At 40.2% G+C, this 13,996-nt stretch overlaps 1 protein-coding gene and 1 non-coding gene across 2 annotated transcripts in view; one reads left to right on the top strand and one right to left on the bottom strand.

The window, feature by feature from the left end:
• The first annotated feature begins 188 nt into the window (after positions 1 to 188).
• Positions 189 to 262, top strand: TRNAN-GUU. Its single transcript has one exon. It is a non-coding gene; the product is annotated as a tRNA-Asn (tRNA).
• An 8,768-nt stretch (positions 263 to 9,030) lies between these two features.
• LOC110570282 (SUMO-specific isopeptidase USPL1) overlaps positions 9,031 to 13,996 on the bottom strand; it is a 30,339-nt gene continuing 25,373 nt past the window's right edge. Inside the window, exons 7-8 of the mRNA XM_021678268.2 lie at positions 13,457 to 13,614; positions 9,031 to 11,466 (exon numbers count right to left, since the gene is read on the bottom strand). Coding sequence (XP_021533943.2) covers positions 9,590 to 11,466; positions 13,457 to 13,614 — 2,035 coding nt within the window. The 3' untranslated portion in view covers positions 9,031 to 9,589. The remainder of the gene's footprint in view (positions 11,467 to 13,456; positions 13,615 to 13,996) is intronic.

Here is a 13,996-nt window from a genome sequence, read left to right as displayed (position 1 = left end):
GTCCCCGCGCGGCCGCGGGATCGGCCTCTCCCCTCCCGCGCCCGCGCTGGGGCCGCCCGCAGCCTCGGCCCCTCCCGCCGCCGCCCCCGCGCGCTCCTCCGCGGGGCTGGCGCGGCGACGCCCTGGGCGGCGAGAGCCTCCGCGGCCGCGGAAATCTGTACACATCGCACGGGGAGTCTGGTAGCTGGGTCTCTGTGGCGCAATCGGTTAGCGCGTTCGGCTGTTAACCGAAAGGTTGGTGGTTCGAGCCCACCCAGGGACGACAGCGCTCATTTTCCTGAGACAACTTCGAGACGGATTCATTTTAAAACGGCAACCGTGAGATTTTTAATCGAATAGGAGAGTACGACGCTACCGTACGTCTGGGACGGAGGAAGACCATGTTGTCTCAGTATTTGTCGCCCAGCGGGGGTGGATCTAAGAGCGGGGCTTGGTAATCCAATTCCACTGTATGTCCACGGGAAATTGGCACACGTTCTTCGGGAGACCGGCCCAAAGATTGTGCTTCAACAGCACTAGTTATAATGGAAAGGGGGGAAAAATGCCCCTTGACAAGTGAGTGAATAAATGCCACTGGTTTCTTCTCGGAAAATCTGGTACCACCAGAAAGTAAATGTCCTTATTCAATATTGCCTTATCTACTGCCAAAAGGATCCGAGGAGCTGTTCGATGAAAATATGCAAGGGGAGTCACCTGAAAGTATGTGGAGGCATAATCACCCTATGTAACTGTCTGCTAAATGAAGCTCTGTTACAGCTTTTGGACAATGGACTTGAACCTAGACGAAGGTGTTAATGTTTGCTCTTAGATCGCTGACAGAATTTTCCCTGAAATTAAACTCGGGCAGAAATTGTATGGGTTCCTGTTAAAAGGTTTTGAAGGATGTATTTTCAACTCTGGTCTCACAGAAGACACAGATATTTTTCAAGCAGATGGTTCACATGAGACTTTCTATAAAGATAGAGAACCACACGATAACATGATAAGGTGATGATAATTAATTTCTGCCAAGATTGAGGTTATGGGGTGAGTGCTTTGTCTCTGGGATGTACTTTTCATGGATAGAATTTAGAGACCTGGAAGAAAAAATAGTTAAACTGCCTCACTCGGCTGTCCTTCAGGGAATGTCTTGGCAAATGCTGGCTGATAATTACTTCTCCAATAATTGTTGATAATAAAATATCCTCTGTTGTCTAGTTAGGAGCCCTTTAAAAAGGAGACACAGTGTTGTACAATTTCAGAGCAAGGAGTAGCCCCCCAAAATGTTCTTAGGTAGGGGCCTCTCTGATGCTCAAAATTCCAAACTTTCCACTCATACTTAAGGATAGCCTACAGTGGAAACAAGGAAATTAGGTCATAAGATCATTTCTATACCGTTCAAATCTAGTATAACATTTCAAGATGAGGAAGGCATAATATTTGCTAGTACTTAAGTTATGGGGACTTAGAAAGCACAACCTTCCACTTTAACCTGAGTGTTCTTATACTAGGTTGTAAGCTCCTTGAGGGAAGAGACGATTTTCTGTTCTTAATGATCATTTTAGGTTCCAATTTCCTTCAAGATACAGTTCAAATTGTTGAGTGTAGGGCTTTCCCCTACCATGTTACTGCATGAAACCCTCTAGTGGTTATATGCATTTACCAGGAGCTTCAATGGCCCATTCTGCCTTGTACCCTGCCCCCCCATCTCTTTCCCTTTGCCCTGATGTGCCAGTCCCCACCTCCTCTGTACTTACCTGGGTAACATCTGCTGAGGAGTTACCTTCTCAGGGAAGCCTAGCCTGATGCTGCCTCTGTCTGATTTAGGCACCCCTCCTCTAGTCATTCTGAAACCAGGGAGTTACTTGTCACCTACACCAGCATATGAACTCCTTGAGTGTAGTGACTAGGGCTTTATTTACGTTGTTTGCTCGTCTAGCACAGGTCTGTCACATAGCATATGCTCAGGACCGAAGCATTCCCTGCCTTGTCGGAGTATGTGATTAACAGGGACGGACAGTCAGATAAAAATGCATATGATGAAGTGTCAGCATAAGGGCCAGAGAAGAATGTTCCCAGGTAGTAAATGAGGAAGCCAACATAGATAGGCTGGATTGTGTCTTCACGGAGGATCCGAAACAATCCTGAAAGATCTGGACAGGCCAGAAGGCAGGGGAGGGCTATTTAAAGCTGGCAAAATTTGGAGGCAAGATGGGGGTGGAGAGGAGAGGAGCATAACCAGAATATAGAATAAATGTACTTGAATAGAGTGCACTGACAATGTTCTTAGCCTGTGGAAGGGCCCTGAAGAACAAAGCTGGAAGCTAGACTTTACCCTATAAAGCAAGGGAGTAACTGTTAAAGGTGTCTGTTTCAGGACATAATGAAATTTATTTTAGATGGTTGGTCTGGCAACAGAATAGGGGAAATAAGAGATCAGAGAACAGTTAAGAGGCAATTATATTTCAAAGGAGTAGGCAATGAGGTGGGTCTAGAAAAGAAGGATGTAATTCCAGGGAAGACTGGATAAGACTTAGGGACTGAAACAGGAGGGAAGTGGGTAGGGTGATGCCTACATTTAGAGCCTCGGTGCCCCAGGAAATGGTGATAGTGGTTTTGCTTGATACTGGGAATTTGGGGGGGTCTTAAAGTAATCTTGAAATTTGAGAAATTATAAATTGCCCATACTTTTAATTTACTTACTTGTGGCTGGTTCTCCACCATGGCGTTCATCTAAAACCTAGTCCCAGAATCAATCATCATTTTTTTAAGTTTAATTTCATTTTAAGTTAAACTTCATTTATTTAAGGTAAACTTCCCAAGAGACTACTTTAGGGGTCCACGGAGCCCTGTAAAAACCTGAATGGGAAGCTAAGGACCCTCTCCCCACAATGTACACATTCACAGAAATAAATTTATTTACAGTGTCCAAGGGAGTCACAGAATCTGGAACAGATTTCTGGGCCCCCACTCCACCACCAATTTTGAAGGCTTTGTACTGTATTTATTCTATTTGTAATCTACTTACTGGTAAAGGTTATAAAGTGTGTCAAATCCAGAGTGTTTAGGTATGGAAAATTACTAAACTGAAGATTTTAAGGTAATGTAAAGAACTAGAATAGTCTAATACTATTGACAAGCCACAAAGAAACCATTTTTTTTTTACTGATCAATTAAGTAGATATGTAAAATTAATAATAAATGGCTTGAGACAACAAAGCTGCTTTGGAGTTTTAACACTTAATACCTTATTGTTATAATCTGGAATGACTGGGTGTGAAGGGCTTTACTATATGGATCAGTTCAGGGTCGCTTCTATAGGGATTTATAGCAGCAGCAGCTGATTTGTGTTTCTTTTCTTGAGACTTACTTTAATGACACCCAGCAAACTGTCATATTTTATTACCCCCTTCTAGGAATGGAGCCATTTTTCATTGCTTTTTTTTTTTTAGTAAAAACAAAACAACAGAAATTGTCTGTCAAAGAGGACTCAAACTCGTTATTCCCAAAGATAAAGTGACAGAGTAGGGCACCTGGGTGGCCCAGTTGGTTAAGCGACTGCCTTCGGCTCAGGTCATGATCCTGGAGTCCCGGGATCGAGTCCCGCATCGGGCTCCCTGCTTGGCGGGGAGTCTGCTTCTCCCTCTGACCCTCCTCTGTCTTGTGCTCTCTGTCTCTCATTCTCTCTCTCTCTCAAGTAAATAAATAAAATCTTTAAAAAAAAAAAAAAGTGACAGAGTAAATCAAATATACACTTTAAGGAGATCCTCAACTACCTTGGCAATAAACTGAGAAGTAGATTATTATAGATTATCATATGTATGTGTGAGCATAGTGGTAATTTATTTATACTTAATTGAACAATATATTCACTTAGAGTATAGGCTAGTCTGATGGTTGGAATTCACTCAAATAAATACTGCAGAGGTGAAAATCTACAATGGATAGGACTCAACATAGAACTGAAGTTTGAAATGTAGAATTTCTCCACGAATTATCAAGCATGGAGATTCTTCACATAGCCAGTGGTGACATCAGTTTACAACTGCAAACGTTTTGCCATCCTGCTAAATTGTCCTGGTTTACATTGCCTTAGGGCTGGGGGAGCATCAAATATGTGGTATGTTGTAGTGGTGTGTATTTTGGGGAGTGGAAATGACCTTGCTAAATCATAATACCAAAAGGAAAGGACTATAAAATAATGTAAAATTTCTGCTAAACCGTTAAAAATGGTCAACCAGAAACCAAAATTGCCACATGGCAGAGAAAAGTTTAATCCTTTTATACTTAAAGAGCAGATATAAATGATTAAGACTCCCAATTCAACCACCACAGGACGGGAGGCCCACAGTGCTCCTCATGCTCCTTCTTCACATACCTTTCTCCCAGTCTCCGTCTTCAAAAGACCCCCTTCTCAAGAGGGATGCTGCAGTTAGAACTCATGATCCTCCCAGTCTCCTCTCCCAGAGAGAACTCATCATAACCTGCAGTTTATCTCCATCACTCTGTGACTCCAAGCCTCCTGGGACATTAAACTCTAGATCTTATCTCTCCCAACCTTCCACTCCTATCCAGCACTTAACCCAGCCCCCACCCCCACCCCACCAGCATCTTCTGGGATGCATGGTCTGTCACTGACAGGCCTTCCCATGTCCTCAACTTCCTGAACACTCTCTTCCCTGCCCTATGCTAATGAACTCTGAACATCTGTTGAAGAAACCGCTCCCTCAACAGCCCTGTCAGGTGTTCCTGGCTCCTTGTTGCCTTTTCAACCACTGTTCCCCCATCTTCATTATAACCCTCCAGTGCCTTAGAAGCACAAACCTTTTGAACTACTCACGTTGCTCCTCTCCCTGCCATCGCCCATTTTCATGGTCTTCCGCCTTTTCTTGAGGATTTTAGCTCCTGGCTTACTGTATATTTCTTTCCACCAGGACTCCTCTGCCATTTAAATGACTTTGCCTTCCACAGAGACTATCCATACATCATCCTGGCCTCTTGATTTATCTACTCACTTTGCATGGACTTCTCACCCAATGCTCATTTGGCCATGCACTTCCCTTATGCTATACTTCAGACCTTGTTATCACTGTTCCCAAAAGCTCAATTTCAAGCACACTACTTTCTAACCAGCTTACTTGCTCCACTAATCCCACTCTGACATTCTTTGAATCCACTTCCAATCCACTGAGATCTGCCACCACTTTTTAAATGCTCATCACCTGTCTTATGTCCCTACATCCTTCCTTATCCATCACTATCATCATTTTCCTTTCATAAAACCTTAATTCCTTTTCTCCTCTGTCTTATTTGCCTGGCAATACCTCTAACCTTGGATGAATCCAACTTCCCACCTATTCTTTCTTTCCTGAGCAGCAAATGTGATTGGAGAAAAAATAAACAACCATCTTGGCTCATCTCAGTTAAATTTATGGCCACAAACTTCTGGTGGATTCTCGGCACTGCCTAGCAAGCTATGCTATGTCCCTGTTCAATTAGCTCTCAAGACTAAAAATTCTAACCTCTCCTCCTCAATTTTCAACTCCTCCTCCCCTCATACTCTCCGCTGGTAATTTTACTATGTTCCTGAGAAAATTAAAATGTGACCTTTCTCACTCTCTAATCATCACATCTCCTAATATCTGTATCCATATACTTTGTCTTCCCTACTATTAAAATCAATTAACTCTTCTAGCTCCTAAGGTCACACCTCCTTTTATATACTGGAGCTCAGCCCTGGAGAAATTTACTCCTGCAACTGTCCTTCCTCTCATCTACAACATCCATAGGAGCTTCAGGTCCACACATACACATACTATGACATCGCCCATCTTAAACACATTAAAAACGTTGATCCCACATTCCCTCACCAAGAACCAGGTAAATGTTTCAAAAGGGTCGGTCTCGGTCTGCACTTTCTCATCATCCCTTCACTTGTCTCGGCTCCACTGAACTGTCCTCACCAAGTTACCAAGGAGTTCTCAATTACCAAAGCCAATGGTCAATTCTCAGTCCTCATGTTACTCTAACTTCTCAGCAGCATCTGACAGATCGGCATCCTTCCCTCCTGAAGAAAAGCTTTCTTCCCTTGATTTTCAGGACACCACACTCATGTGGTCTTCCTCCCACGGCCCCTCTTGTTCCCCAGAGCTATTTTAACTCCCTAAATGACCCCATCCTTTATTGTGATATTAAATACAATTCACACATTCATAATTCCTAAATGAGAATCTCTAGTGTCCGCCTCTCCTGAGCCCCAGAATTGCAGATCCATCTTCCTATTAAAGTGGAACCTAAAATATCCAAAACTGAATGAATGAATGCTTTCCTTTAAATTTTTTCCTTCCGAAGTCTGTCCCATCTCAGTAAACGGCATGACCCATCTACTCAGGCAACAAAACCTGAGATTCCTCTTTCTGCCCCATATCCAACCCATCAACATATCCTGCTGGCTCTACTTTTGAAATGCAGCAGTAATCCAGCTACTTTTTAACACCTCCACAGCTCACCCTAAACTCTGGGGAGGCTGTAACAGACTATTGCTTCTATTCACACTGGTTGTACTCATTCTCCACACTTCAGTGATCCTTTTAAAACTGAGACTAGATCATGTTATGCCCTTACCCAAAACCTTTCAGTGGCTTCCATTATTCTCAAGCATAGACAAGGTCTTCGCTATGGCCCACAAAACCACACAAACGCTGGCTTCTGCCAACCTCCTTAATCTCATGTTCTTTCCCTTTCTCACTGCTCAGCCACGTCGGCCTTCTCCCTGTCCTCAATCTTGCTAAGGACCCTCACTCCTCAGGACTTTTGTTCTTCCCAGAATGCCCTTCCTCCAGTCACATGTCCAACTCCCTAACTTCACCAAAGTCCCTGCTCAGATGACACCCACCTCCAAGAAACTTCCCAAGTGCATTCAGTATGAGTTCTCCCATCCGCTGATGTTTAGTGCTGACGTTATCTAGTCAATCCTCATTATTCAGATTCTGTATTTGTGATTTTGCTTACTTGCTAAGATTTATTTATAACCTTAAAAATCAGCACTTACAGGGGCACCTGGTTTGGCACAGTTGGTTGGATCTCAGACTCTTGGGTCTCAGCTTAGGTCCTACTAATCTCTGGGTTGAGATCGGGCCCTGCGTTGGGCTCCACCCTCAGCATGGAGTCTGCTTGAGACTCTCGCTGCCCCTCTCTACCCCTGCTCTCTCAAATAATCTTAAAAAAAAAAAAAATTAACATGCTTTTGTGGTCATTATGGACACCCACAGAATCATCCAACACATATGACCCCAGTTGAGGTCTAACAACTCAACACTGCCTTTTTGATTCAGCTCTCATACTGTAAATACATGTTCTTTTTACGACATATTTAGTGCCACATTTCTTTGTGTGCTTTTTGTTGATTTCAGTTTAAAATGGCCCCCAAGTGCAGTGTTAACTTCTGTCTGGTGTTCCTAAGCACAAGAAAATTGTCACTTGCCTTACAGAAAAAACTCATGTGTTAGATAAGCTTCATTTGGGCATGACTTATAGTGCTGTTGGCCTTGTATTCAATAGGAATGAACCAACAATATATATTACATAAGGTGTCTTTAAACAGAAACACACAAAAAACAAGGTTATGTGTTGATCAGCTGACAATAATGTTGTGACCAGAGGCTCACAGGAACCTAACCTTTTATTTCCCCTAGGAGCAATGGTTCAGTATTTCATGTTCATAGAATGCTCTCGGAAACTTTACAGAGCCACCACAAATAAGAATCAACTGTATCTCCTATGACTACTTAACATTATATATGTACTTTCTTGTTTAGAAGGCAAGTTCCTCTAAAGAGCAAAAAATTTTTTTTTTTACTGCTTGATCTCTGAGGTTTATTACAACACTGCTCGGTACTTAGCAGAAATCTAGAAATACTTAAATTAATAACAAGGATGAACAAGCAATTCTTCAGAGAAACTCAATTGGCCAATAAAGTCATAGAAAAAGTTATATAAACATGTAACTTTATTATATAAAGTTATATTTAACCTCACTAGTAATCATGAAAATGCAAATAAAAACAGCCAAGGTTTTTTTTTTTTCACCCTCAATGCTACTACTTGGTGGTGAGGGTTCAAGAAAGCCAATCATGCAATCATTAAAAGACTTTAAAATGCGTATCCTGTGATCCAGCAATTCCACCCCCAGAAAATAAGACCTGGGTCTGTGCAAAAACTTAACAATAATTGCTGTGGCACAATTAATAACAAAACGGTACAGATCATCTCAAAATCTAAAGACTGGTGAAACAATGATAATCCATACAATGTTAATATAACATAGCTATCCAAAAGCTGTCAAAACTATGATGGAAAAATGCTCATTAAACATTAAGATCGTACAAATAGGTACAATAGAATTTTTAAGTCTACATGTATAAAAATATGAAAATGTTTGTAGTAATTACCACTATTACCAGTAGTTAAAATGGATGATCCAAAATCTTCATATTTTTCTGTATTTGCCCAATTTCTCCTGACAAACATGCAGTACTTTTGTAATCAGAAAATGGGGGGGGGGGATTGGGAGTAAATTGGACAAATCAATCATGAAGTGCCGAGTCCCTGGCAAAGTAAATATCCCAAGACCGCCACCCTTAAAACCTTAGTAACGGTTCCTACTAACTCCAATCACTACAGCAGTGGTGCTGTTCAAGCATCCAAACTTTAAATGACAACTGATAGGTGGAACACATACTTCTAAGCACTGTAGTAACCATGCTCCTCAATCCCAGCCATACAATTTACTAAGCTCTGTGCTCTTTCTTTATCTGTTAAATGTGATAATGGTATCTCGCTCACAGAAATGTTGGGGTTTTAATGAATTAGTGTTTCATACAAAACAGAACCCATATAGCAAGCCTAATAAGCACCTGGTTATTATTTTCTCCCAAAACAGAACTGTTGGATGGTGTCCCACTTTCCTCGCAGAAATACCATGTGCTGGGAGAAAGAGGGCATTTATGATAATGTGAACTCTTATTAACACAAACATAGATTATTTTCCTGTTAGAGATCATTTATTAAACGTGTAACATTACTTAAGAGTTCTAGTAACAAGGTTTCCTGCCATCTTTTGTAAGTAGAGAAGTTGTATGGGGGGAGGTTTACATTCCACAGCACTCAACTATTATATAAGAAACAGGCTTAGGGTCTTAATATGATCACAGAACCATTACCAAACAGTCACACATTCTATAGTCCATATACAATGAATTAAGTTTGTACAAACTAGTGTTTTTCCTGAAACAGTGTAACCAAAATTAAAATGTAGAAATTTAATGTACCCAACTGTAAAAAATGCCAGAAACTAGACATTAGTTTTCTAGTTTTCATTCTGAAATCCTCCTTGTCCTATAATACAAAATGAAGCAAACAAGGAAAACCAGTTTTTGATCATTTTAATTTGTAAAACAGATTACATGCTTTGTGAGTAGAACCAAAGGAAAAGCCTTCAATAGCTTACGTTTTGTTCATGACAAGGCCAGTGTGTAAACACTACTTAATAACATACTAAGTTTTTCCAAGAGCAGTAATAAATATTAAACTAAAAAGAGGTAACATGCACTCAACAACTCTCAAACAGATATTCATCAAAATGAGGTAAGTCTAATGTGTCATTTGCTAAAGAATTTAATGAAGTGGAAAAAAACTCATCAAAAATATCAGTCTTCATGGAACTTTCCAAGTTCAATGTCCTAATGCAGACATTATTTGTCAGTGAGTCTGGCTGAACTTCACACTGATTTTTCTTGCTGGGGCTACAGTAATTATGGTCCTGTCTCAGATGTGTGTTTTGGGGAATATCATTTAATTCAGTAGACACTGGTGCTGGGATGTGGTCATCTCCCATTTCTAAATACCTAAAGTCAGCCTCCCCATTTTCTGAGTGCTCTGTTGAGACAACAGTTGTAGGAGACAGTAATTCTGCTAAAATTTCCTCATGACTTTGACTACTATATGGAACCGTGGTGCACCCAGATTTATTATCAGCAGTATCAATCTGATACTGTAGTTCTTTTAACAAGTCTTCTATTGATTCACAATCATTTGGAGACCCACAGTGGGACACATGTTCTAAATTTTCAGTTGGAGGTGTTCCTTTTTGGGGGGAAGACATAAGAGCAGCTAATTTCTTCTTTTTTGCCTTAAGTTTTTTAAGAAGTTTTAGACGAAGTTTATGAATCTGACCCTCAACTGAGTCTCCGTGGTTTACTGGAGAAACACCATTTTCTTTTACACAAGAATCGTGACTGTGGTGAGCTCCACAGGAGGGGTTTTCACATTTCTTCAAAGCGTGTGAATCAGCAGTAACACTAGCACATACACGAGAAGTTGTGCTACCAGACGATGGATGGCTTGATGGAGGGTTACTAACTGTAGGAGGCTTACTTGCACACCTATTGGCTTTCCTCGATGCCCGGTTAGCCTTTTGGTTTATGCCTTTCGTTTTAAAGCCACCAAAATTACTTGCCCCCTTAACCGAAGGCTGCAAATCAGTGACAGTGTTTCTATTATGAGCTGAAACACAAGGTGGCATAAAAGAAGCACCCTTGCTTAATAAGCCTTTAACCCAACTTCCTACAAATGGTTTCTTCTGAGTTTCTTTCAGAGATGAATTCTGTACTGACTTCGCTGTTACGGTTTGAGAAAATGCCACAGTTTCATTTTTTTTCAAATTAGATACCTGAGCTATAACAGCTTGTTCTGGTTTTAATTTCTCAGTTTTGGGTGAAAGATACTGTTTTAATGGAGTGTCCTTCTTTAGGGCAACTGTACCCTCAACTTCTACTGGCTTTACTCCGTTTATAGGGTCAGTAGCATGCGTAGTATTCACAGGTTTAGTAATTACGGTGTCTTCTGTACTCGGCTGTGCCAACTGCATGTTTGCCCCTACAATTTGAGATGGCAAGCCTACATTCACGAATTGGTCTTGAGTAAGCTTTTCAACACACGGAGCTGATACTAAAGAAGCCATTAGTGACTCTTCTGATTGCAAGGTATTTGTTTTGCCAACTCCTGCATTTTCTGCCACAGGTTCATTTTCTAAGAGAAAACATTCAGAGTTAACCTGTATTTCTTCAAGTGTCAAAGACAAAATATTACTGTCAACCCAACCTTCTGGACCTGAAAGTACATGATGCCCATGCGTTACAGATGCACCCTGTGAGAGAGGGCTCGGTGCAACTGCCGTCCCGGTTGTGCAGGGCGGCTCAGCAGAGGCAGTGTCACCCCCAGAACACCATGTTGGAGCGGCTGGTTTCTCATCACCGAGAGCAGCCTCCTCCTTAGCCTTTTTAAGTGGAAGGCAGGCAGATGCTTTATCTGTCATATGAGATGTTTTTCTTTCCCAAATAACAATATGTATCTCTGAAGCAGGAACTTCAAATTTCTCACACCTTTCAGAACGTAGACCTTTAAGGTCATCACATTCCAGCCAACTTCCTGGAGGATGAGGAAAGTTCAGTAAATGAGGTTAGACATTCAAAACCCACCAGCCGAGGTTCACTTTCTTCTGGCCATTTTAACTGCTATATCCCTGAATATCCACCAAAAGAGAACACTCAAGAACATGGCCTTATACTTATGTCACCATTTTTCTCTGCCAAGGTTAAAGTCCTTATTTGGCTAATAAAAGTTATAGACTAACATCCAGAAATTTGAAAAACTGAGATAGTTTTTACCCTTTCCTACAATACCCACAAAAATCGAGAGAGAAGTCTATTTAATTTTTGTGACTTAGAATACAGTATATCACCCAATTTATCCAACAACATCAGAAAATGGATTAAATTTTTCCATATATATGAATTTTCAAGATAAATGAAGCCTATTACCCTCAAGTACCCACATTTGTTTCAATTCTTATTTCAATTCAATTCTTCTCTTTTTTTTAGTTAAAAAAAAACCTTAGAGGTTTTTAGGTGTTTGCTTATTTTATTTCTGAGCTTCTATTTTCTCATTTGTCAAGTGAAAACGAAGTGATAGATTACAAGGGAAGAGGTTAACCTCCTCTACACACAAAAAAAGCCCCAAGAAAACCATTCACTAAATTAATATGGATACACCCTTATAAACCACACGAACCTATTATTTCTTCTTTTATACCCATTAAAACTTTGAGACTCTTTTGTTTGCTTACGTCAGTGGTTCACCACCACACATGCACATTAGAATTACTTAAGTCACATTTGGGCCTAATCCCCAGAGATCGATTCAATGACAGGGGAAAGCCAAGACATTTTTATAAAGTAACCGTGATTTTTATATGGTGTCAGGGATGGAAACCATGTAACTATCTAACCTACCTGAAAAGGATTTCAGATTCCCTGGAATGTAGTAAAAAATTAAAATAAATAAGTTGCTTGTTTAGTTTTTGCTTATGTTATTGAGAACCACTTCCCCCCAATTCTGAAGTAGGGTAAAACTTTAAGGTGACAGTATTTATAACACGGATTTTAGTTTGCAAAGTGCTTTTACAACACATTATTGTGTCATCCACCCAAACTATCCCCAAGAGGAAAATATCAAATATAAAAAGTGTCCAAACAATAGAAAAGAGAAAAAAATATCAAAGAGACCCCTTACCAACAGCCTAATATGACACTTTACGGGGCTGAGTGGTCTTGTTTAAGACAAAGTGAACATTGTGAGAAAAACAAACTCAGTATTAAACCATATTAGATACGTGAAAGGAAAAACTTAGCAAAAATTATGAGCCATACTATTTAACCTTCTATTGAAAAGTTTAATTATTGAAATAAAGGCTTTATCTTAGATAAATTATGAATTTCAGATATCGTTTCACAGTTCTAGAAATAGATGTTTACTTTTCTTTTTTTCAATTTTTTTTTTCTTTTTAAGTAGGCTCCATGCCCAATGTGGGACTTGAACTCACAACCCTGAGATCAAGAGTCACATGCTCTACTGAGTGAGCTAGCCAGGCACCCAAGAGATGTTTATTTTTATTTATATTACTAACATCTGCAAACTAAGCAAAATTTTTGTCCTTTCTCAAATAAAAACCTTCAGTACGATGCACTTTCTTTTTAAAAGCAGTACGTGGTTACATATCTAAAAAAATCAAAATCGCCACCATTCATTTTTCTATACTGACCATGTATTTCTCATGGAGTAAAAGCAAACATACTAAGTGGGAAAAAGCAAACTGTAAACCAACAGTATTATATGATCTCCTTCTCTGTCCAGAAAAGAAATATGTATATGCATGTGTATACCCATACTTACACACAGCAAAGATAAGAGTGATTCTAAACTAGAGTGACACAGGAGAGGAGGGGCAGAAGAATTAAAGGCAAGGGCAAGACATGAGAGGAAAAAAAGAGTCAAGGCCAAGTTTGCCTTTAAAAAAAAAAAAATCTAGAGTTTGGCCTCTATGCCTATTATCATAAAAGAAAAAGGTTTAAATACTTACCATCCGCATCCAAAATCCATGTTATAAAATGATTATTTGCTTGGTACTGAATTACAGAAGTTATTTGATAAAGACAGCCTTCAAAATGAAATGAATAGTGCTGCAAGTGGTTATGTGGCAAGCCTTCCACAAAGTGCAACATGAGTAGGGGAGACACTCTGTGGGAGAGAAAGGCAAATGAAGTCAAACAAATGTAACGCCCTGTTCCTGGTTACACAAAAGATGGTCTGAAGCAAGGAAGTCACACATAACATGTTCAAGGCTAACTGCACTAATTTTTCTTGAGAACCTCCAGATGTGTGCCTTAATTAGAAACGGAGAACTCACTCTATGAAGTATGTAACAGTAAACCCTTCTCAGGATGGTATCAGTGACAGTTGGAAGCCATCATGCAGTAAGGCTCTAACACAGACCATTAAGCAAAAATTGCTCTGTAAGCCACAATGCTGCTTTGGCTTAAAGATCTCTTGGTAACATAACTACTCTGTAAAATCACAGGGAAAAATCCAGGCCTTTTACAATTTTCTTGGGCATCTAGTG

This window comes from Neomonachus schauinslandi, unplaced genomic scaffold (genome assembly GCF_002201575.2).
Source record: "Neomonachus schauinslandi unplaced genomic scaffold, ASM220157v2 HiC_scaffold_138, whole genome shotgun sequence".
NCBI classification, from domain to species: Eukaryota; Metazoa; Chordata; class Mammalia; order Carnivora; family Phocidae; genus Neomonachus; species Neomonachus schauinslandi.
This window is presented reverse-complemented; position numbering and strand designations above follow the sequence as displayed.